This window comes from Abramis brama (genome assembly GCF_963993115.1).
Source record: "Abramis brama genome assembly, chromosome: 13".
NCBI classification, from domain to species: Eukaryota; Metazoa; Chordata; class Actinopteri; order Cypriniformes; family Leuciscidae; genus Abramis; species Abramis brama.
In genome coordinates, this window is record NC_139975.1 from 33,593,016 (window position 1) to 33,619,254 (window position 26,239).

The 26,239-nt window shown below is 38.2% G+C and overlaps 2 protein-coding genes across 3 annotated transcripts in view; one reads left to right on the forward strand and one right to left on the reverse strand.

Moving 5' to 3' along the window:
• Positions 1–26,239, forward strand: part of plp1a (proteolipid protein 1a) — a 53,140-nt gene that overhangs the window by 15,230 nt on the left and 11,671 nt on the right. The window contains exon 1 of one of the 2 annotated variants that reach the window (XM_084134029.1): positions 23,822–23,942. The exons of the other annotated variant lie outside the window; for it this stretch is intronic. Within the exon in view, the coding sequence (XP_083990155.1) occupies positions 23,939–23,942 (4 nt within the window). The 5' untranslated portion in view covers positions 23,822–23,938. Of the gene's footprint in view, positions 1–23,821; positions 23,943–26,239 lie in introns of those variants that run through there. 2 annotated transcript variants of the gene reach the window in all.
• On the reverse strand, positions 6,775–9,336 carry LOC311095493 (E3 ubiquitin-protein ligase TRIM35-like). The gene is made up of 5 exons (XM_084134028.1): positions 8,760–9,336; positions 8,064–8,159; positions 7,749–7,979; positions 7,610–7,632; positions 6,775–7,528 (listed from the first exon to the last, which is right to left on the reverse strand). The coding sequence occupies exons 1-5, from the start codon at positions 9,153–9,155 to the stop codon at positions 7,390–7,392; spliced, it is 885 nt and encodes a 294-aa protein (XP_083990154.1). The 5' UTR covers positions 9,156–9,336; the 3' UTR covers positions 6,775–7,389.

Sequence of the window (26,239 nt, forward strand, 5' to 3'; positions counted from 1 at the left end):
ACCTCCGCAACTTTGCTCCGGCCGGAGGCAATCACCAAACTGTTTCCACGTGTTTTTAATCACACTAACATATTTTGCGACAGCAAATACAAATTATTAATTATGAAGACTATATTCAAATAAATTGATAATATAACATTTTCTTCAAAACCATAACAAAATGTAATGCCTGTAGGATTACAATTTAATGCTTTTTAATGCCATTTAAGGCCTTAAATATCGCAAAATCCATTTAAGGACTTTTAATGCTTTTTAATGCCCCGCGGAAACCCTGTTAAAAATGAAGGCTGGGAATCGATTAAAAAAATGAACTAATTAATTGCACAATTTACTGTAATTAATTGCAGTTCCTCCAAGCTTGTAATCATCAATAATTAGGCCTAAACTTAGAATCACCTAATTAAATGAAACACCGGGGGGAAAAGGAACAGAAAAAGCCCTGTACCAAAACGGTCCGGTACGAATACACGTACCGTTACACCCCTAATATATATATATATATATATATATATATATATATATATATATATATATATATATATATAGCCTATTATGTTTTGTCAAAAATAATCAACTAAGATGTTATTATAGTGTTCCAATGTAGGCAATATTCAAACTAATGAATCCTTAACTTTGAAATACGTATGATAAAATGTATACTTTAGTTTTTACAAAGAAAGATTACACTAGAAATATTGTTAACATTTTTATTGTCGTTGTAATTGTATAACCTTTTTAATGAAATAGCAAAAATATATATATATAAGGATAGATGTAAACAAAATCTTAAAAGGTCAATATAAACCTTCTCTTTAAATTATTTTTATTGTGTTTTATTAGTGACACATTTGGGTAGAGAATATATTCAAAAACTTTCTGAAAATACAGTATGGGAACAATTAACTGCCCTATTACTAGAAATTTTTATGTGAATGATTAGGCAGGATGATTTTCAGATCATTTTGAAGAAAAAACCCTAGGCGACGACATCCATTAGTCAAAAGTCTTGTGGACACATATTTAGTATGTGTTTTGTGGCCTTATTTCAGAAACTTTCATTTTAAGTTTTTTCAATAACCATGCATAAACATTATTCTCTAAAAAATACAAACATGTACATACACGTGGCTCACATATTATGGTAGCCCTGTTTGTGCTAAATAGAGTGTAATTACACCTTTGCCATTAATATGTTTATAAGCAACTGAAAAAAATAACAAATGTCAGGGCATGTCAGAACATCTCAAGGACCCCAAAAACACCTCAGACCCCTGAGGGTTAATATTACTCAGTACTTAAATCTAAAATTACAATCACACATTAAAAGTGTAACCATGAATTTCTATTTGCATTCTTTGCATTTAATGTCATACACATCATAAACATTCCCACCAAAAGAGATAATAATAAATTGTACATATTATGTAAGTGGCAATTAGCAGGAAAGGTAGCAGGGAATACAGACTTTATATTCTAGACCTCAAATGCAAAGAATTAATTCAAGAACACTATTTAAAGTCCCCCTGTGGTGAAAATCCAGCTTTTAATGTTGTTTATATGTGTATGTGGTGTTCTCTTTCGAAAGGGTCAATGACGCTTTGGGGAACGCCTCAGACGTGACAGGTGTCTGAAATCAATATCAAATCACTGCAATCATGTTGACCGGCGATAGCCTGTGAATCATTAGCGTGAATGATTAACGTGCGACTTGGAAGTATAAAAGGGCACCTTCCAAAAATGACAATCATCTTTTCGTCTTCAGGGACTGTTCTGTCTGTAACGCTAAAGAGTATTAACGGTAAGAGAATTATAATGAAACGCACGGCGAAGGCTGATTGTTTTCTGAAGTGTGCCGACCCGTACCCAAGGTTTTTGATGCCGGCTGACACATGAACTGTGCGTTTTCTGCCTGGGTGAAGGGATGGGAAGTGTTTTCTGCCTGGGTTCTCGAGGGAGCCGCCTGTGCAAACTGTGAGCGTATTTCTCTGAAAACGCTCTGCTTTAGTCTGGCCCTTTTCTCGAGTGAAGAGGGCTCAGCATCTGGACTTGCATCATGGGGTTCCCAGATAGAGCTCGTCGATCATCTTGAGAGGAGTGTAAACCTTTCAGACGATTCAACGGCTGAAGAGGGTGAGCTGCAGGTGGATGACGAAGATTATTCTCCTACTTTTCCTGCAGCGAGTGCTATTCAGGATGAGCAGGAGATGGTTGATGAGGGTGATAATCAGGTAGATCCTGAGCCCTTTCAACCATCCTGCCCCGTGTATGCGGAGCTGGTGGATGTTATGGAGCACGCTGCCGGCAGACTGCAGCTGCTGTGGCGGCGCGTTAGGCTTGATGATCGTTTTTTCCCCAACCATAGGCCACCAGCTGAGGTGAGCCTTCCATTCCTTCCTGATCTTCACACAGAGATCGAGTGGGCATGGAAGAACCCATACTCTGCCCATATTCACCGACATCAGTGGGCTAGTTTCGCTGATGTTGAGGGGATCGGAGAGCATGGGAATGTGTCAATGCCGAAATACAAAACTGGTGTGCACATCCCAAACACCCAGATTGGGCTCAGGTGCAGGACATAAAATTAACATAAACAAAAAAAAAGAAAAGTGAAGTCCGCACACTGCATGCTACTCAAGATAATTTATTAAAAGCACAACGTTTTGACCATCAGGTTTTCATCAGGTCTTCATCAGGTGCAATGCAAATGTGTGTGTTTTTTTGCATTGCACCTGATGAAGACCTGATGGTCGAAACATTGTACTTTTAATACATTTATTTTGAGTAGCATGCAGTGTGCAGACTTCACTTTTCTTTTTTGTATGTGTCGATGCCGCCCGTTGACGAGACGTTTCCGAACTCTTTTGTCTGGGCAGGCGTTGACACTGAGAGCACAAACCCTGCCATCCAAACCGCTTAAAACAACAGCACGTTTGAATGGCAGAGCATACACGGCAACGGGTCAGGCCAGTGCTGCTCTGCACACCATGACAGTACTACAGGCGTACCAGGCAGACCTGCAGCGGGATCTCGACCAGGGGGGCAGGGATGTCCTCTGAGGCGGTCGCGGAGCTGTGCCGTACCACGGATCTTGCTCTCTGGGCCACCAAACAAACTGTTGCCGTGATCGGTCGTTCAATGGCAGCAATGGTGGCCATGGAGAGGCATCCGAGGACCGTAGACAAGGCCAGAGAGCCAGTGTCGCATCTCGTGCGCCCCCTCCATGGAGGAGCAGGGCACAGAGGAGGCGTGACTCCGGCAAGAAGAGGGATCTGAGGGAGGTTATCCAGCGCAAGTGCACACAGCATCGGTGATGGATAATCTCCCTGGAGGGCCTCATTACATTACAGCTCTCTCCTCTCTTCCTGATTCCCCAGGTGTTCCTTACATCAGGCATGGGGCTGGGTCCATGATGAGAACTATGTTCTGATGGCCCGCTTCGGCTTGGTTAGTGAGAGCGCCTCTTTCAGGCATGTAAAGTGGTGGACCCCAGGTTCATAGAGAACTATCTGGTGAGTCTTCACTCTGCACGCCGCAGGTGAGCTGACTGGTCTTCTTTAAGGAGCATTTTTTGTGTGTAATTAACACTAAAATGTATTTCCCTACAGACTTTGTTCCCTGTATAGAGTTAGGGAGCATGTTTGACATTAAGGAATAAGGTAAGGAACATTTTGGAATGTGGTTCCCCTGTTAGGTCGCTAGAATGATAGAAATGCATCAGCTATTGGGCTTCTTTTTTGAGTATGTGTTGGCTTCCTTTTTGTCTATTCACAGGGTGTGCCACAGCTCAGTCTAGTTATAAGGACTTTTTAATAGCTTAGGCTTCGTCTCATGATGAGAGCCTTTGAGGCATAATGGAATGTTAGCGGTTGCATGGTCTTTGTCAGCCCTTGTGCTATTAGCCACCTCAGGGTAGAGTAGTCTGTCTCCTCTTAGTAATAATTATTTTATTGCAGAGTATAGTAGATTTTTCTCTAGACTTACGCTGGAGCTTCAGATCTTATGCCCAGCCATCTGTGTCGTCTGACATTTTAATAGATCTAGGTTTATAGGCTGGCCCTCAGGCTAGACTAGGGATAATGGAGGCGTTCTGCTGAAGCATTTCTGCCTCTGGCCGTTCACTACGTGAGTTTAGGCTTCCTTCATCCCTAGATTACAGCCTCCTCCCATAATACGGAGTTGTTCGGCCAAGGCATGCCCCCTTCTTTGCATTAGGGGGTTCTAGAGTAATGCAGGTTGATATTAGAGGCATGATTGTTAAAGATCTAGGGTTAGGCCTCCAGTAGGGCCTGCCCAGTACTATGGGTCTATCAGGCAGGGTTAGGCCGTCTTTCGCTCTGCAAAGAGATCGTTTTTTTTTGCCAGACTCCACCGTACAGAGCCAACATATGGACTTGGGCCTCCAGAGTTGGCTTCACTCAGCTGGTTGAGCTACTGCCCAAGTTATGGGTTGAAGGTAATTGGCTAGCAAGCAAGCCCCACTCCCCTAGACTTGGTACGAGAATCCCTGTCACCTCTAGAGCCACTGGCAGGCCCGTACCCTGTTAAATTCTTAGGGGCATATGGTTGTTACTCCCCCACTGATACAGGGTAGTTTTGAGTACTCCATTCTCAGTTCTGTATCAATCTACTTCACACCACGATGGCTCGGGTTGAGCAGGAGAGTTCTAAAACTTATCTATATGCAAGGCTGACGCCCATGCATATAAATGGTAGGCCTCCACTGAGGCAGAGTGGCGTATGTTGTACTCCTCTTGTTTAAAGGGTGTTGCTTTGTTGCTGAGTACACTGCCTTTGGCAAAGTGATAAGGTACCAGGATGCTGTAGCAATGTATAAACAGCTTTTCTGACAAATGAAGGCTGCGTGGTTAGGTAGTAGGCCTCAGCAGGCCTCCTTGACTGGGCAGCCCCCAATAGGGCTCTTTAGGCCAGCTTAGGCCATTTTTGTTGTTGTTCTCTGTACTGACAGCACTCCAAATTTACAAAAAAATTAGCTCAGTGTTAAAATTGACCGGAGTTCTCCTTTAAAGGTGATCTAAGTAACTTTTTTACCTTAACTGAACAGCTTCAGAGTCATTGGAATGGTTATATTACTTATTTCGGGTTGAATGGTGGTCGTTTCGCACCCCCCTGGTGCCCGTGAGCGGAAAATCCGCACTTGCAACTTTGAGCCGGCGGGCCGGCGGCCGCCGCGTCAGGAAGTCTCGCGTGATATCAGGTCTCGCGATGTAAACAATTGCTTTACGGCCAAAAGAAATCTGCTAAAATGCGGTCATTATTGCGCTCCCTCACGCTGTTCGAACCCGAATGAAGAAGACATTTTAAAGAATGTCCCATCTGCTTTGATGTCGTTGATCTACTAGCCTCTGGTGTCTGAGAATCGCCAACAAGTTTTTACAGCAGTGTTGTCACATATCTATTCCGAAGCTGTGGGGGGAGCTCTAGAGAGAAACCTGCGAGCAAAAAGCGAGAATACAGCGAAGAAATCCCGAAACTACTGAGCCCTGCTTTAACAGGCCTCCTCGGAGGTGGGTCCCAACACTGTGGGACATAAATTATGGCCGCGACCAGCTAGCCTTATTAGGCCTCCTGTGGGTGGCTAATGGTAAATAAAACAGTATGGTTCCCAACAGTGTATGTTGTAGCAGAATAGACTTGCTATCAGCTAGTAGGCCTGACCAGGCCTCACTGATAGGCGAGTCCCCAGCAGTGGTTGGCCTTATCAGGCTACCATGTAGCTCAGTACCCGGCCTCTCTGGCCGTGGTAGTTAGTCTCTTTCTTAAGAAGACTTTCAGGAGGGTTAAACAGGCCGTTAGTGTTAGGGTTAGGGTTAGAAACAGGGTTAGAAACCAGCTTAAACAGGCCGTTCCGAGACTGGGCCCCAGGACTGGCTGGCCTTAGCAGGCCGTCCTGGGACTGTCACCCGGATTCAGGGCTCAAAGCAGCTAGTTGTTTAGATTGCTTTCAGGTAGTAAGCCTCTTCAGGCCTCCCTGAAGGTGAATTCCCACTTATGATGGTTATCAGGTAGTAGGCCTCTTCAGGCCTCCCTGAAGGCGAATTCCCACATATGGTGGCTATCAGGTAGTAGGCCTCACCAGGCCTCCCTGAAGGTGAGTTTCCACATATTGTGGTTGTTTACAAAAACTGTGACTACAGGACAGAAGAACAGGAGCCTTGGAAGATTTCATAGCAAACAGGACAAGAAAGCTCTTCCACAGATTTTGAATCCATTTTCTTGTCTTGTAAAAGATCTAATGATCTAAAATTAACTTTCACTTTCTGAAATTTGGTTTAAAGAGTAAACAACTATTACAATCAAAATCTAATCTGAGTTAATTCAGAAATACACAAATACCCTAATATAACGTGTCCTCCTCTGTTCTTCACGACTCGTTTTAGCTTTCAGTAAAAATGAAAGTAAAAAAATAATAATGACTAGTCACTTCCTGGTAGGTTTTGTAAGAGGTGGAGTTTCTGATGACCTTTTGGAGCCTCTGGGACTGGTTGCATAAACCACTGAAACTAGTCTTACAAATTAGTTTTTTTTCTTTTCTTTAAGACTGTTCAAAACTTTTTTAAATCAGTTGCATAAAAATTTGATTCCAAAAAAACAAGACAAAGCAAAGTCTTGGATGTTGTTACTCTGAATTTGTGAGTGTTATCTTGGTTATCCTGTGTTTAAAAATAAAAAAATTATATATATATATATATTGCCTTGAAGGCAATTTTTTTTCAAGTGGCCTCTTTTTGCAGCCACTCTGCGTCCACATTTTTTGAAAATTGGATATCTATCCTTGAGGACAACCGCACATTTATTCTACATCCAAATTGTTTCCATACTGGCCATGGTTCGCTTCATAAGAATTCGACGGCTCGCTTTCAGCTGGGTCTGCAACAGCTGGGTCTGCGTTTGTTCTCCCGCCCTTCAATCAATGCAGTAGTTTCCTGAGCGTGATTTTTTTTTTTCCTTGTATTATTATTTTTTTACTCATTAACGGATATGTTTTAAAATGTATTAAAGTACAATACTTCAAACAAAAAATTGCTAATTTTAAAAACTACTTAAAAAGTAGAATTACACACAAAAAAACTACTCAATTATGTAACGCAAGTAAATGTAATTCGTTACTTTCCACCTCTGTCTCTCAGTTACTGTCAGAATGGATTGAGGCTTCAGGTTTAATATCAATATTCAATAAACACTATTGTATCCTAATACATAAACATAAACCATGAGGAATAGATATTTCATTATGAGTTCGCTGTATCATCTGATGATTTTCTGAAATGCAGTTCAGATTCACTTAGAAATTCAAGTGATTATTAAATATATTTCTATCAAATGTTGATTTTGTTTGTATTTATATGTGAACTATCTTCTGTACTGGTGTCAAATCTGCTGAGACTCACTGTGTTGGACAGTTTCCAGCATCTTCTTCCCGACTTTGAACAGCAGGTTATCCAGATAACGCGACACATGAATCAAAGCTCCAGAACTCATCCGTGGATCCGGCTGTGAGATCTGGACTCTGAGGAACATTCAGGAGTCAGAACTGCAGTGAATTTGAGTTCAGATCCACTGAGAGAAGAGATACGAGCAGCTCACTTACCTTTTCATTGAGGCGTTAAAGTTCTGGAAAATATAGAGTTTGAAAACATTTTAATATCTTATCAAACACTCTCAGTGTCAATGAGTCTCTCTATACAAGTTGTTTTATGCACAAAGAATGAAGCCAGACTGATTTTCACCTTTAGAAACGAGACGTCATTGTCTTTCATCATCTCCTCCATGTCCCTGATTGTGTGTGAAAGAGCTGAGATGTGTGTGTTCATCTCCTCCAGCTTCTCCTTCATCCTCTGCTTCTTCTGCTCCTCTTCCTCTCTCAGTGCAGTGATTGTAGCTTCTTCTTCGTCTCTGAGAAACTGATGAAGCTTCTCAAACTCTTCTTTAATCTGACGCTCTGTGTGCTCAGCTTGAGACTGAAATCAAATCACATTCACTTCAGTCAGCGCTGTATGAACACACTCCACTAATGTTGAGTGTTTAACTCTTTATATCCTCACCTTGATGTGTTCAATTCTTTCATCACACTTTTTCTTCATTTCTTCTCCATGTTTGAGCTTGTCTTGTAAGGACGTCAGTGCTGTATTAAATTCCTCCTACAGGTTAAGATGAAAATCTGTGAAACTTATGCAGCTCTAAGAGCTTTAAACATTGTATGTTTGGATGTTTTTTTTATATATATATATATATATATATATATATATATGTTGAATGGATCATTCTCAGGAAGCATTTGTGCCTGAAAATGGCAGGAGATATATATTTAATTGTTTAATTGGGAAAGGATGAACATCAAGAAATCATGTTTTCACCAAACAAATGTGTTTTTTGCAATGGCCAATTCTCAGTTGTATTTTTGTGGTTGTGCAAATACAAATACAGAAAGTGAAAGTATGTTAGTATCATTCACTTTTTGGTGTGTCTTAAATCACATATTATTATTATTGAAAAAATATTAATAACCCATGACATTTCTATTTTTTCTAAACATATTTTGTGCCAATGCTGTTACATTTAAGAAGATTTGAACATCAGAGGGTCTAAGATTAGAGCAGAATTTTATTTCAGTAGTAAATCATAGAGATTTAGTCTGAAAAAACATAAATATTGGTCTATTGTATACACGAATAATACTGTTTCTAAATTCTATGTATAACAATGTATTCAGCATATGAAATGGGAGACATTTGTCTTACCTTGTAAGATGAAAGCACTTCACTGATGGGTCTGAATGTGTGATTGGTGTGTTTCTCTGAGTCTCTGCACACTAAACACACAGGCTGTTTGTCCTCCAGACAGAAGAGTTTGAGTTTCTCACTGTGTAAACTGCAGATCTCCTCAGATCCTGATGAACGTTTCTCCTTTCCCTCCTTTATCATTGAATCACACAAGTTTTTTAATGCTAGATTATTTGGAGGATATTCTCTAGATGATCTTCTCCTGCAGACAGGACACTCCTGAGTTTTCTTAGTTTTCCAGAACTGTTGTAGACACTCTTTACAAAAACTGTGACTACAGGACAGAAGAACAGGAGCCTTGAAGATTTCATAGCAAACAGGACAAGAAAGCTCTTCCACAGATTTTGGATCCATTTCCTCGTCTTGTAAAAGATCTAATGAATTAACTTTCACTTTCTGAAATTTGGTTTAAAGAGTAAACAACTATTACAATCAAAATCTAATCTGGGTTCATTCAGAAATACACAAAAACCCTAATATAATGTGTCCTCCTCTGTTCTTCACAACTCGTTTTAGCTTTCAGTAAAAATGAAAGACAGAAATAATGAGTAGTCAGTTCCTGGTAGGTTTTGTAAGAGGGTGGAGTTTCTGATGACCTTTTGGAGCCTCTGGGACTGGTTGCATAAACCACTGAAACTAGTCTTACAAGTTAGTCATCTTTTTTTTTTTTTTTAAGACTGTTCAAAACTTTTTTATGTCTGTTACATAAAAATTTGATTCCAAAAAAACAAGACAAAGCAAAGTCTTGGATGTTGTTACTCTGCATTTCTGAGTTTTATCTTGGTTTCCTGTGTTAAAAAAAAAAAAAAATATATATATATATATATATCGGAAAAAGGTTCATACACAAAGCTTTTTAAATCAGAGCTCGACGAGGACCTCTGCTGGTAAAAGTGCAGGAAAGTGATGTGTCGCAAAATGTTTCACATCCGAACGCATTAAAGGGGTGGTTCAGGATTTTGGACATCGGACCTCATTTCCAAGTTATCCTGGGTGTTATTTATGAGTGGAGACAGTTTTCAAAAAATTTCATCCAGTCCTTCAAGTTGCATAGTTCGCCAGTGCACGAGTCAACAGTAACTGCTAGCCTGCCATTAAAACAGTTTTACCCACTCCACCGTACACCAAAAGCAAATAAATCTTAATGCCAGACTATCGATTTAAATGTCTGTTGAGAGAATAATGTTAGAAATCAAACTACCCTTTCATCGCATTGCAATAGTTATACTTTGTTACCTGTATTTATTAGCACAGTCTATGGCAGCGGCGGAGTGATATTAAGTTACCTAGGCAGCCGAGACTACTACTAGATAGCTAGACGTCCCGACCGTAGAGCGCATCTGTTCTGTGTTTACTTTTCGGCGCAGTACTACTAACCGGAGCAAAGTAAAATTCCGCCTCTGCAGAGAAACTAGTTCCTGTAACTGTAATGCGATCATTGAGATGCAAGAGAGTCGTTTGATTTCTAGCATTATTCTCTCAACAGACATTTACATCGATATTCTGGCGTTATGATTTTTTTTATTCTGGTGTACGGTGGAGTGGGTAAAACTATTTTAATGGCAGGCTAGCAGTTACCGTTGACTCGCGCTAGCCTAGTACCGGCGAACTATGCAACTGGATGAAAATTGAATACTGTCTGGAAACTGGATGGAAACAGTCTCAACTGATAAATAACACCCAGGCTAACTTGGAAATGAGGTCTGATGTCCAAAATCCTGAACCACCCCTTTAATCTTGGAAGCAAACATGAATGAATGGATAGATTAAAGGGATACTTCAGGATTTAGCATTAACCCTCTGGGGTCTAAGGTGTTTTTGGGGCCCTTGGGATGTTTTGACATGCCCTGACATTTGTGCTTTTTTCAGTTATTTATAAACACATTAATGGCAAAGGTGTAAATTCACTCTATATAGCACAAACAGGGCTACCATAATATGTGAGCATCATAGATGTTTGTATTTTTAAGAGAATAATGTTTATGCGTGGTAATTGGAAAAAATTCAAATGAAAGTTGCTGAAATAAGACCACAAAACTCATACTAAATATGTGTCCACAAGACTTTTGACTAATGGACGTTGTCGCTTCGAGTTCTGGCTTCAAAATGATCTGAAAATAGTCTTGCTTTATTGTTCACATAAAGCAATACATTGATTTAAATTGTGTAAAACAGGTTTTGCTTGGAAAGCCAATATGCGAGGGGGGCGTGAAGGAGGAGTAGTTTACACCTGAGAATACAATGTCCCACCCACTCTGCATAATGAGCCATTCATTCAGGTGTGACACTAGTGATGGGAAGTCCGGTTCTTTTCCGCGAACCGGTTCTTTCAGACAGTTCGTTTCAATGAACCGGTTCAAAAAAACGGTTCACCAGTTCTTTTACGTCATCACGTAATGACGTCAATTCTATCATCCCGGCGGATAAATATACATTCAAATACATTCTAAAGGCATTTGTAATCATAACTTCAGTTAAATAATAGTACTCATCGTCATAATCATCTTGGATAGGTTTATTACATTTACGTTTTGAAAATTAACCCTATAGTAGGCCTAAGCAATGCGCAAACGCGGATGTTTTACATGTCTTAAAGCAGGGGTTTTCAAATTGGGTGAATGTGAGCCTCCCCTTAGAGTAGGTAAGGACAGCCGAGCCCCCCCTTCCCCAAAATCCCTCCGCCTGCCCTAACCCACACACGCCTCTGCAGTAAATGCCATCTTTTGTGTGTTCCAGGCAATGATGATTTTCAATAATAACTGATAAAATGTAAATATTATTTTATTTCCACAACTTTCTTAAAAGTGCATTCAGAAACGATTCTTTGCAACAGCAAAGATTCTTTATGCATGCCTAATTGAGGCTACTTTTAAAAAACAAAACATGCTTAACGTGCAATCGGCGCCAAAGCTACCGCCGACGACACCTGATGGCTGAAATCGGCACGGTGTGTCCGGGCTTTAAGCGCACATTTGAAGGAGATGCACATCATCTCGAAGAAAATCAGCAGGGGTGGAAAGAGTACTGAAAAAACATACTCAAGTAAAAGTACCATTACATTCCAAAAAATGTAGTGTGAGTAGAGTAAAAAGTACTTGTCCAAAAAACTACTTGAGTAAGAGTAAAAAAGTAGCTTATTTAAAAGTACTCATGAGTAGTGAGTAGTGAGTACTGAGCTGCGGATTCTACCCCCTTATAATAAACACTGTGCACTACAATTTATAAATTTAAAAAAATTGCACATACTGTAATTCACATTATATTTTGTTCTTTGTCAGAAAGATTAAAGAATATCTATCATCCATCTTTTTAAAATGCATCAAATCAGTACGTACTCATCACCATTTAAATCATATTACAGTATTTGAAAAAAAAAGCATTTAAAATTAGGCGAAAGTCCACTGAGCCTGAGCATGCTATTGTTGCACATAAAATATCAATATTCATAACTGTGCAAAGAATTCAAAAACTTTTAGAAACTCATATGATAGTTTAGCATCACACACCATGAGATGGGTTAAAAAGAGAGATTAAAAAATACCCAATTTCTCTCCAAAACGATACCAGTTTTAGTGTTTTGATAAATGAGAATCACTAATATTATCAGATTACCTCACCTAATGCACTGAAAAAGGCTAAGATAGTAGGCTAACACTAATTACACTGTAATTCCATGCTATTAAATATGTTACAATTTAAACGTAAATGCACATTGTTCTATAAGGGTGGCATCAACCCTTACATTTTACACGGCTACATTTACTCACATTGTAATGCTGATAAATATAATTTGTAAGGAAAATTGTGCATTAAATAGGTAAGTTATATCCGGGAAACTTTTACAAAAGAAAGAAACAAACAAACAAACACACACACACAAATGCATGTCTCTTTGTAGTCTCGGCGAAGCTATTTTATCAGCAGCATCCACACACACAAAAACAGTTGAACATGAAAAACGTTTTTGCGCAAGTGGACTTGCCAAATGAAGACGGATTGTATGAAATGGATCAATAAAAAAAACGAGCTGTTATTTATTAACAAGCTGTGTCACGCACTGACAGAAATGCAGTTCAAGTTAACGCCATGGTTCATAAGGTGCACTGAATCTGGCTGCATGGCGAGCGCGAGACGCGGCAGTGCACAGATCGTGACGCGCGTCTTTCTATAATGAGATTGTGAAGTAAATGGGAGCGGGAATTCACCGCATTATGAACTCGTCACGCAATACTACGTGGGAACGGATTGCGAAAGCGTGGGCACGGTTTATGAATTTGTGGGTACAGATTGCAAAAACTGGTTAACAAGTCTGAGAGCGCGGATTAGAAACTCGTGGGCACGATTTATTAAACCGAGGGAACAGTTTGAGAATTCGTGAGTACTGTTTATAAACTGAGCGGACGGATTGCAAAACCGTCGCCACGGATCGTTTTTTTACTCACACAGGTGACAGGTGGCTCCGTATCCTCCCTTAATGCTGACTTCTGTTGACTTGGGACAAGGAAACGACGCATTTTAAAGCTAATACTCGCATCGCACACACAATTCAATTGTGAAAACAAAACAAAACAGTTCTTGACTCGAGAACCTATGCCTGTGTGTGAGCTGAGAACTACTGAAACCTTACTAGACTATAGCCTTCAGTCGACAAAACTAAAAACTCGATGCATGTCTCCAGTTTGTTTAATACGTTATGTTTTGATTAACACATTATAAACATTTACTTTGCACCCTTTAAAACCTTGGCAAGTCAAAAATGTATATCAACTTACTTAGACATGAAATGATCTGTTCCAGAAAATAATGTTTTAGTATAATAATAAATGTTTAGATTTACAATCCATTCATTGTGTTTCCAATCTTTAAAATAATACAGTGAAAAGGCAGTAGCCTATGTGATAAACATGTTTCTAACATGTTTTATTTTGTTGCACTTATTGATGTTCAATAAAATACTTAAGAAACATGCATTTTGTCCCTCTGAAAAAATTGCACGCATGCTCAGCTCATCAGCTCATCGGTTCTCCGTATCGAACGTGTCCGAAATAAACAGTTCTCAGTTCTGTACTGGTGATCCGAGAACCGCTGTACCTGTACGTTCGGTAGTGCGCGCATGCTCAGTGTACTGCTCGTGCTTATCACTTCTCTCAGCACAACATGTCTCAGTTCAGTGAACTGTTGTATTTACTGGAGTAATATGCCTACTCCGGGATATTGGATTATTTTGAGTCGAAGGGACTGTCAGGACTCAGGCATGTCCGAAAGTGAGTAACTTTACTAACTTGTGGATCAGTGCTGATGCAAGACGCGAACTGTTTTCGAACGATTCAGTCCGATTTAGTGTACTGGTTCGACCAGTTCACTAAAAAGAACCGGTTCACGAACCGGACATCACTATGTGACACTGAATGAACCACAATGCAAGGACAAAAGATATATTTAGAAGAAGACTTATATTGACCATTTAAGATTTTGCTTACATCGATCTTGTAAATATGTTTTGCTATTTTATTAAAAAGGTTACAATTACAACAATAATTACAATTTCAACAATATTTCAAGTGTACTCTTTCTTTGTAAAAAAAAAATGATTATAGGCCTACATTTTATCATATGTATTCATTAGTTTGAATATAGCCAACATTGGAACAGCTAACATCTTAGTTGATGACTTTATTTTTGACAAAAACAGTATTTATATATATATATATATATATATATATATATATATATATATATATATATATATAACATATGAGCAGAAATTGCTAAACAAAAGCTTATTTGATGTGGCAGTATATTCTACAGTAAAAACTGTACCCAAATCTAGTCAACAAAATGTTGTCTTTCATATTTCGCCTGACTCTAACGTTGTTTTTATGAAATATTAGGGCATATAAATGTTAATTTGCAGTTTAATACGTTGCAATACAAATAGCCTACATTTTATTTCAACATATTTCAGTCGATTTTTACTCATCTCAGTATAGCAATACAGTTTGCTAAAACATCATCATTCATTAACACACGCGATTTAAATTTAAACTGTCTTTTTGCGAGCTGTGGTAAACAGCGCGCATCTCTGCCGTTCATTCATTCACAAACAGAAACGCGATTCACTTGAGAAGGAAAAAAAACACAGTATTCCTCAGCTCAGGGATCCTTGTTCCTCGAAATACCCGCACTTCTGAGGTACATTTTCCATTATTATTATTCCTCACAGCGCTGCGAGACAGTGTAAACAAGTAATGATCTGAATAAACTTGTGTTTTCTCGAGCTGATATGGGGGCGTTCACAGGTTTGCGTGGATCGCCTCAGTCATTTGCGTTTGAATAGCGCGCGCTCTCCGTGGGCGGGGTCACATTAAAAATAATTAGATGAGATGAGAACGACTGACATCTCGCTCTTTTCTTACAGATTACATAAACTGAGAATATTTGTTTTTTATAAAAATTACTTCATTTAAAAGAAGAGAATTCAAGCTTCAGTCTGTATGCCTGTTTGACTGAGTATTCGCTGAGTTATGGTTCATTTTCGGACGCGTTTCAGAATTGACTTCACTGACAGAGAGAAAGCAGAACTTGCATCATGTTTATTTTTCTTTATTTGGCAAAAAGCACAACACTTTGTTTTTATTGTGAGTATACACAAAAATAATACACACTTAACAGGAGAGATTGATGTATGATACTGGTTTGTAAGATCAAAGTCAACAGAGTATTTGGACTCTCGTTTGAACTGATAAAAAAAAAAAAACGAGCAAATCACGCCGGCGTGATTGCCGACCTCAGAGGGTTAAGCTTTGTATTAGTAGAAAACCTGTAGTATTTTCGAATTACCATGCTTTCCACCCTCATAACCCCCTGAGACGAGAGATTTATGTATTTTTTGTCTGGAAAAAATCCTCCGATGACACAAAAATCGTAATTTTGCATCATCGGAGGATTTACTGGCCAGAGGCTAAAGACTACAGCCAGTAGGAGGGGCTGTCCCGCATGTTTTCAACCCGCCCATAGAGGGTGGGATCTCACTCACAGAATGTACACATAGTGTCAGTCAGCCATCTTTCTTTGGAAGCTAAGCTAGCAGGCTCTTGTTCTGTGGAGAAAGCTGAGTAGTAGGAGAAAGCTGAGTAGTAGGGGTTACCATCCTCTTTTTCCCGGACATGTCCAGCCGTCGAGATCGTCCAAAATGTCCGGGATTCGGCTTTTGCTTTCTGCGGTCGCCATTCATTGTTTACATGCACACCTTTTGTTTCAATCTAACTGAATTCATTCCGATTGGTGAATCTGAATGTAGTGTTTACATGAACGCTAAACAAGTGATCGGTTGATGTGCGTTTTAACATTGCTAAGAAAATACCCGCTCCTCCGTGAGAGATACGAGACCGGCATGTCTCAGTAATCACGCCACCAGCCTCGTGCCGTTCTCCCGCGGCCGTCAGCCTCGTCCTGCTCGCCAGGGACGTCGTTAGGCCTATTTTAGGGGGGCTGAAGCTACCCCAAAATGTTCCTAAGCCCCCCTAAATGATAATAAGAACAACAATAATAATTCGATTTATCAATAACCGTATCCTCATTCATATTTAGACGCAACAAAAGATATCCAGCTACAAAAAATAGCCGAAAAGTCGGAAGTTGGACAGAAGTACAAAGTCGCTGCCAACTCTCACGCATTCACCGTGAGTCTGTGACACATGCAATTGACACTTTTCACACGCTCTCACACCACACATCCATTTTCTCACGCACAGAAAAATCGCGAAACAGAGAACACGGAGACCAACAGACTAGACAGAGCAGGTTACTTATGATCCTCAGGAAAGCCATTTACCTCAGGAAAGCCATTTAATGAACATAATATAGCCTATAGTTGGCAAGAAAAAAAAGAGCTAGCCTATAGAGAGTATTTTGCTAAATATGTGTTCTATATTTATTATATTTTTACTTATATCATTAAATAAAGTTGTTGTTATAATAAAAAAAAAACACATTATATTTAATTTGAGTTACTTTTAACCTTAAATAATACTACCAGCTGATAGGGCTGTCTGTTTACAGCATTAGATGAGTTGTTTTTTTATTGAGAAAAAAATCTTGAGTACCTAATATTTATCCAAATGAGTCAATATTAAATCAAATTAGGCTACAATAACTGAATTGAATTGAAATAATAAAAAAGCGTAGCTTACCAGAAATTGTACCATGCACCATAACATTTACATATAATTTTACACTTATGCTATAAAGCCTGAAATGGGCACTTTTTGTGACAGCAACCCTATAATTTTTAAACAAAGATGTGGCTTAACTTCAGAATTTAAACTAAAATCAGTATTCTTATGATTGCTCTGAACAGTTCTGACTAAGTTCAACAAACATTAAATTACTTATTCATAAACTTAAAAAAATAATTAATAAAAATGTAAGTGTGACACAGTGTTAATTTCGTTAACGAAAACTATGACGAAAAATGTTCGTTGACGACCTTTTTTTCCCTGACTAAGACAAGACGATGAGAGACGACACCCACGTCATTAAACGATAACTGTGACTATATCAACACATGCAATATCGTTGACGAAAAAAGACGAGACTGAAATGTGTTTAAACATTTTTAAACTTAACCAAAACCACTTGTTTGTGTCAAATAAAGGAGACGACAACACATTGACAGATTTTAATAATTAAATCCCCAGACAGATCTGTTAAAAGAACACGTATTCTACCCGGTCTTTTCAATAGTATCTGGCAACCATGCGCGCGCGCTCTCTACACTGCTGAAGAAGCGCGGATGATCTGAAAACAACACAGACAAGTAAGCTGGAGTTTAGCGATCTTCATTTGAGATTTTCTACTTAAATTAAAGTGTCTTTCAGTCGGTCTGTGTTCTGCCACGAGCCGTTTGCGCTATGAATCTGCGATCAAAATATAGGCTGATATCCAGTGTTTTTAATGTCGATCATATTATACGAGCAAGAATGCAATGTTTCCTTAATATCCACACGATTTCAAATGAGACATTGATTTTATACAACAGTTCAACAAACAGAAGGGTAACATTAAATTATTTACTACATTTAAAACAGTATTCTCATAGGCTTATTGCTCTATTTTGCAACGAAAGCCACAGCAGAACTGCAGCACACAGCGGTGATTCGTGAACGATGGCTTAGAATGAATCGTGAGATTCCTGACCCGTTCATAAAAATAGCAGCTTGCTTCCTTACTGAATGAATGACTCCATGACTCACTCATAAAGACAGTGACTTACTACTGGCTTTAATTTAATATTTTAAAAGTACAGGTATCACTAAGTTTTTACCATCATTGCATATTTATTGAACATTGTTTAATTTAAAAATATATATAAATATTGTCCCTTAATGGAAAAAGTGTGACTGCAGTCTAAGTGGAAGAGAGGGGGTGCCAGGGGGTAGGGCACTCTAAAAACCACTGAACTAAGGAAAAGGGGTAGGCTATGTAGAATTGCACAAGTGCTACTGCTAAAGAGTGCAATGTCAATACAGCCTGTTACCTTAATTTACATTTCTCATAAGCTTAATTGAATTGGCCTAGAGATAAAAAATTAGGACATTTTTTGTCTAAAGACTACATATAAATAGCTACCAAAATTAATGTCGGTAACTGCAGTTTGACTAAAAGTTGACAAAAAACGCAATGACTTTTCGTCAACTAAAACTAGACTAAAACTATGAAAGACAAAATGACTAAAATGTGACTAAGACCAATAAGTATTTTCGTCTCAAGATGAAAACTAACGCCGGTTTCACACTGCACGCATTAGCAGAGCGTAAGCAGCGCAGGAGCAGTGCATATGGTGAGCAGGAGCAGGACACGAGCGTTTTGCTTTCACACTGGCAGCGTTTGTCACGCGCGGCTGAACCGCGGCGTGTGTATAGACAGAGTAGGCTACTCTATAATCAGGGTAAGTTGGCATTGCTTTATTTCGTTTTCAAATACATTTAAGAGAAAAGACTTGTCAAGAAGCTTATTTTATTAATCATTTCATTTATATAACGTTTGGTTCGTCTTTGTTTTTATTGTTCGGGCAACAAGTTTGTTTTTGGACATTTGTTTTCTTTTTAAATTGATGTTGGTCATTTGATTGACTGTTTAAAACACAATATATCATCAATGCGCTTTTTTGGTAAAACTGCGGTGTATTTTGGCCATGATCAATGTATTGTCACTTTAATTCAGCGTAAGCGGCGCAGCAAAAAATAGACCAGGCGCCGAAACGATCGCGGCACTGCTGCTCCTGCTCTGCTCCTGCTACGCGCTGCCGCGCCGCCTCTGCGTGCGGTGTGAATGCACTCATTGAATAACATGGACGCCGAAAAAAATACGCGCTGCTCACGCGCCGCTGACGCTTGCGGTGTGAAACCGGCGTAAGACTAAATCAAAAATGGCTGCCAAAATTAACACTGGTGTGACAGGGTTGAGACTAGGGTAACAGGGTTGAAGATGGTAACGGGGTTGAAGAGACAAATACAGCTTAACATATACATAGTTGTTTTTTACTCAAATTCACTGTAAGATTTTCTATAAACACAAATTACTAATACCCTGGGGGCTAAGCCCCCCCTGTCTTCCAATCCTAGTGACGTCCCTGCTGCTCGCTACAGTAGACATAATGAATGGCGACTGTAGAACGCAAAAGCCAAATCCTGCACATTTTGGGCAGTCTCGAAATCCCTGGCAAACTCATCACGGAGTCTCAATAGTAGCCTAGCCTTGTTTTCAACTGCGCTCTGTAACCGGTAGGCGTGGCTTGGGAGTGACCTCCTAGGGCAGCGAAGCAAGTGCATTCTGGGAGTTGTTGTCTTTCATCCACATAAGCCAAAAATACATTTTCTGGCTTTTCTCAGTCTAGAAAGCTCCAAATGCAAAAATTTCTTCACATTTCTTCTACATAAATGACCTATTTTAAATACACATTCATCTTTCCAGAGGTGAAGTATCCCTTTAATAAATAAATTAATCAATATATTAAATAGATTGTTGTCATGTAGGATATTTAATATATTGATTACATGCTTGTCATGTACATGCACACATTACTGTAGTGCTTATTGTGCTAAGTTAATGGGATTATTTAAAATTTTGTCTGGTTTGAACACTACTAAGAACATAAAACATTGTTATTACAATAACTTTTTCAGTGAACTAATAAGTGCAAATGTAGCAGACTTCAAGTGGAAACCACAGGACACCATGGAAACACGACCACACAACGACTGAAGTGATACTAATTGTTTATTCACCTTAAATAGAGTAGTGAGGCACAATTAGGGGGACATACCAGAAGACCTACCCTCTCATTCCTCCGCTTCCCCGTCTGCATACACCATGCGTCTGAGCGCGAACGCTTTATGGTGCTGAATTACCCCCCACATAACAGGACAGCACTCATAGGAAACATAAATGGAAATTAAATAACACATTTGAGAAAGTTAACATACAAACATGTTATAAATTCACTTAAATGCACATATGAATGTACTTTAAACTGATTGTTGAACTACTGTGTGTATAATAAAGTTCCTTTTTTACACAAACAGTATCATTGTATGAAAATATACCACAAGGCATTTAGTATGAAATTAGCCCTAGTATATACTGGAAGTACACAACTATCAAGTTAAACTCACACATTACATAGTAAACAGTCAAATAAATGATCACAAATTGAAAATATAGCTGCGAGCAGCGATTACGGGCCCTAGCTGGTGGCACCGCAACCCCGATACCTTTAGTTACCTAAAGGCACCGGGGTGGCGGTGCCGCTGGCTTTGGCCCTTCATCGCTGCTCGCAGCTATATTTATATATATATATATATATATATATATATATATATATATATATATATGCTGTATATATAAAAGACAGAAAATATTACTTGTCTTACCTTATTCTGATTTTATGATACACTCAAAATATTGATTAACGTTGATTAACCTGTGGTAAAATATTCTCACCATCACATACCTAGTATACACTCACCTAAAGGATTATTAGGAACACCTGTTCAATTTCTCATTAATGCAATTATCTAATCAACCAATCACATGGCAGTTGCTTCAATGCATTTAGGGGTGTGGTCCTGGTCAAGACAATCTCCTGAACTCCAAACTGAATGTCAGAAAAGCAATTTTGAGCGTGGCATGTTTGTTGGTGCCAGACGGGCCGGTCTGAGTATTTCACAATCTGCTCAGTTACTGGGATTTTCTAGCACAACCATTTCTAGGGTTTACAAAGAATGGTGTGAAAAGGGAAAAACATCCAGTATGCGGCAGTCCTGTGGGCGAAAATGCCTTGTTGATGCTAGAGGTCAGAGGAGAATGGGCCGACTGATTCAAGCTGATAGAAGAGCAACTTTGACTGAAATAACCACTCGTTACAACCGAGGTATGCAGCAAAGCATTTGTGAAGCCACAACACGCACAACCTTGAGGCGGATGGGCTACAACAGCAGAAGACCCCACCGGGTACCACTCATCTCCACTACAAATAGGAAAAAGAGGCTACAATTTGCACGAGCTCACCAAAATTGGACAGTTGAAGACTGGAAAAATGTTGCCTGGTCTGATGAGTCTCGATTTCTGTTGAGACATTCAGATGGTAGAGTCAGAATTTGGCGTAAACAGAATGAGAACATGGATCCATCATGCCTTGTTACCACTGTGCAGGCTGGTGGTGGTGGTGTAATGGTGTGGGGGATGTTTTCTTGGCACACTTTAGGCCCCTTAGTGCCAACTGGGCATCGTTTAAATGCCACGGCCTACCTGAGCATTGTTTCTGACCATGTCCATCCCTTTATGACCACCATGTACCCATCCTCTGCTAAATGGCCTAAATGGCCTAGTACTAAAATGGCCCCCACAGTCACCAGATCTCAACCCAATAGAGCATCTTTGGGATGTGGTGGAACTGGAGCTTCGTGCCCTGGATGTGCATCCCACAAATCTCCATCAAGATGCTATCCTATCAATATGGGCCAACATTTCTAAAGAATGCTTTCAGCACCTTGTTGAATCAATGCCACGTAGAATTAAGGCAGTTCTGAAGGCGAAAGGGGGTCAAACACAGTATTAGTATGGTGTTCCTAATAATCCTTTAGGTGAGTGTATTGTAACAATGAATGTAACCGAGATGTTCTACTGTTGTTCATAAATGCATCATTGACAAATAAAGCTTCAAAAAAGTGTTATTTAAATATCTTTTTAAAATTGATGTCATGCATATATATCAGTCACGAATAATGTGTTTAAACAAGTTTCAGTTGTTAAATAACATTTCAAAGTGTTTAAATATATTTTTGACTGTTTTTATGTCAGGCGGTACAACCAGATAGTTGTATAGACATGGAAAGTTTACCAACCTACCCATCCTTGAAATTAGCAGTTTTTCTAGTATTTGAGAGAGATCTACAAACCTTTCCACTCGGCCACAAGGATCAGTTGGGCTCCTCTGGATGATGCATTATCATGCTTACTGTTATTACCTTGTCAATTCATAATAAAAGTGCCATGTTTGCAGTTGTGCCACCCTGACATACAAATTGCTGGACAAAAGTTCTTCAATTATCTTAACAGCTTTGAAACTCCTGATATTTATGAAATTATATTAAACGGAAACAATGCCCTTGGACACAAAAATTTACAGTTTTTATAAATATTAAAGCTGGTGTGGATTTTAGTGTACGCAAACTCTAAGATCAAATCTGTTCATACGCACGTTTTATAAATGAGGCCCATCATTAGATCACTGCATTTACGAAAAATCATTGAAATTTTAACAAGTGTTTTTTCAACATTGCATATCTAATCAACTCCTGGCAAACACATAAATTATTATTTAAATTGTGCGCCCCCTACTGGCCTCAGTAGTTTTCCCAGGAGTCTCCCATCCAGGTGTCTTGGGCTACAGGGTGATATCAGTCATTTAATGTATTACTGTCTTTGGAAGGCTTTTGTGTTTCAAACACATTAAAATTGACAAATTATTATAATTTCATATTTACATGCAGTGCAGGGATTCACCATCTTTTTGTCAGCTAAACCTTTTTGACCCAAGATATTTACTTGAAATACCTCCTGAGATTTTAAGTTAATAAAATTAGGTCAATAATAAAATTAAGTCAATATTAATAATAAAGAATAATAAAATTAGGTTCACAGTTCACTAACATTAGTTAAAGGTCACATGACATGCAGGTCAACAAATTTTAGTATTTTTAGTAAGTGTTTTACTTATATTGTTTTTATTTTTTAATTATTTGTTTTCATTTAAAAATGTATATGATTTAATTACTTAATATATTTTTATTAAACTTACAAACCCCAGTATAGGAACCCCTAATGTAATGTAATGTAATGTAATATTGAATGCACATCATGTTATTGATAACAAAGAATGGAATATATTTTCTTTCTCTTTGTATTTTTTTATTTATTTATTTTTATCAATATGGTACATGATTATGCTATTCAAATCATTGTGATAAACGAGTTAGGTAAAAAGTAATCTAAAAGTAATCAAATAGTAGTCAAATTACCTTAAATGTGTAATGTATTGCATTACGTTACTAACTTCAATTTTTGTACTGTAATTCGTTATCAGTATTAATGGACTACAATTAGCACTACTTCTAATTTGATGCTAAAGCAGTTTGACGTGTGAACACTAGAGGTCAGCAGAGAGCCCGATCTCATACAAATCCACACACAAAAGTTTTAGCTCATTAGCAGTACCTCTTTTCCACAGCTATATACTTTACAAACAGTCTTATGTTGAACTAAAATTAAGGGTAAATAAAATTACAAACACATTAAACTTTTAATAAAATTAAGATTTAACACTCATCAATTCTCTGAGCTGAAAGTGGCCTGTAATCAGACACTTTGCATCTTGAAGCTGCTGATAGTGCAAATCAGAGGCACTTATTTTAAGCGAGCATGTTTCTGCATCATCATGACCCTGTCAGTCTGCTCCCTGAACTCTGAGCCAGTCCATTGAAGAGACACATTGTTTCTTAAGGCTGTTCTCTGAGTCTGTGTAGGAGAGACTGAGAGCAGCGTTACACTGAAGCACAGCACTGCTGCCGAAAGACATGGGTAAGCTCAGCATTTCTACTCTTTAAAAGGGACGGTTCGCCCTATTTTGTAATTTTTTTGTAAATTTAAATGAACAATGTTATCATGGTGATAGCCTACACTTGAATATCCAGCAGCTACATATACTTATATACATATTTGAGAGTGTCTGGATGTCACTGCAATAGATAGGACTAAATTCCTCCACAGGAGAGTTTCTAACTAACTTTTCGTTGATTCATAATTTTAGCTCAGTGTCTTTTGATCAGCTTGTGTTTTAGTGGCTGTATGAAGTCAGTTCTTCACACAGGTGTAGATCATTTAACTATGAACATCATTCACTAACACCAATGCTTTTTGAACCGCATATATGTCTTATTTCAAAACAAATGTGAAATGTTTTGCTTGTGCTGTATTTCTTGAAAATGAAATAGCACTTTGTTTGATATTTGGATATGTCTTAGAATAAATGTGAATGATATCAAAGTTTGTTTGTTTTTTACCTCAATGAAATCAAAATATTTAATTAGGAATCGATAAGAATTGGAATTGTTAAATTTCCAATTCAAATTTAATAGTGCCGTTTATGAATAGATCTGCTGGATATTAGACTTTAAGTTTTTCTTTATCCTTGTGTCTGTAGTAATTCAGAGAATATAGTTTTTTATTAAGTTTAACCAACTTTACATACACTGCTGTTCAAAAAGTGTGGGGTCTGTAAGAATAAAAAATAATAATTTTGCTCTCTAACTAAGGCTGCATTTATCTGATCAAAAATAGTAATATTGTGAAATACTTTTACTGTTTAACCTTTATTCCTGTGATCAAAGCTGAATTTTCATAATCAATACTCAGTCTTTAGTGTCACATGATCCTTCAGAAATCATTCTAAGATAATTTCTGATTATTATCAATGTTGAAAACAGTTGTGCTGCTTCATATTACAATTACAGAAATGTCTCACTGCTTGACGTTTATAATATGGCACTGCTGAGTCACAACTAGGGTTGAGTATCGTTTGAATTTGAATGATTCCGATTCTTATCGTTCCCTATTATAAAAATAAAAAAAACTTTGATATCATTCACATTTATTCTAAGTTTAATTGCAAATTATTTCATTGTAACTGAATACCATAAACAAAACTCAACATGCCAAAGAACACTTAAACAAGGAACTTTAGACTACATTTTAAAAATACCTTAACAAAAACAACTAACCTAACTAATATACATTTCAAGCATTAAAGACAAGTAAATACTCAGTAATTAAAAAAGAAAAAAGAAAATTAGCAATCACACGAATAAATACAACTAAACAAAAATATGATTGAAATAAACAGTGTTTTAAGATTTTTGTAATCAAATGTAAAATAACACCACGTTATGAATAAAATATACATTATAAATAGTTAAAGAAGTTATTCAGTCAAGATTTGTCTTTTGTTGTTTGATTAACGTTATTATAGAGACGGCTGCAGGAATATTAGGCTGCTGTTGCTTTAAGAGCTGCACGGATCCAATATACTGATACACGTGCGTTTCCTTTCTCAACTGTTTACTAACACTTACGATATAACCAAGGATATTTTGACCTGTTTTTGTGTGTATTTGTCCATTCAAGTGCAAAGCGATGCGGAAGAGAACTCAGTTCAGTATTGCGTACAATACAGTGTGTCAAGTCAAATCAAGTCACCTTTATTTATATAGCGCTTTTGCCACTTTTTACAATACAGATTGTTTCAAAGCAGCTTTACAGTGATAACAGGAAAATAATGCAACAAAGTTTGTATGTATGAAAGGCGGCTTTCTGTGTTTGTGTATTGAGAAAACAGTGTGTGAGCCTTCTTGCGCTTGAATGGTTTAAAATCACATTAATATGCACTCAGAGGAATCGATAAGAGGAATCAACATTTTAATTTTACAAAAAGTATCTGATTCCTCACCTTAGTATTCGATTGCAGAATTGCAGAATTGGAATCGATCTTCGATTCCTAACCCTAGTCACAAAGTATTTAATTAAAAATGTATTATTGCACACAATTATAAAACATAATATTTTAAATAATCAGTGTTGGACAGTAGCGTCGCTACACATGGTGACGTTACTAGTTTAACTACATTTCTCAATAGCGTGGTGCTAGCGTCGCTGTTTTCTGAATCAAATAGCTTTTCAATAGCGAAGCTCTTTGTTGAACAAGTAATGCGGCAGCATCCACACAAGCTACATTTTCCCAAGCATTTCTGAAGTTCAAGCTCAAATTTGGAAATACAACTGCTAAGGATCAGTGATCCTGGAAGTGGTGCCACCGCCTTTCA

Excerpts from the sequence above, each read along its gene's own strand:
- LOC311095493 (XM_084134028.1), bottom strand. The coding sequence starts at position 9,155 with ATGGATCCAAAATCTGTGGAAGAGCTTTCTTGTCCTGTTTGCTATGAA. Across the intron at positions 7,980-8,063 it reads AAAGAATTGAACACATCAAG|TCTCAAGCTGAGCACACAGA; the intron begins GTGAGGATATAA and ends ATTTGATTTCAG. Across the intron at positions 7,529-7,609 it reads TTTAACGCCTCAATGAAAAG|AGTCCAGATCTCACAGCCGG; the intron begins GTAAGTGAGCTG and ends AATGTTCCTCAG.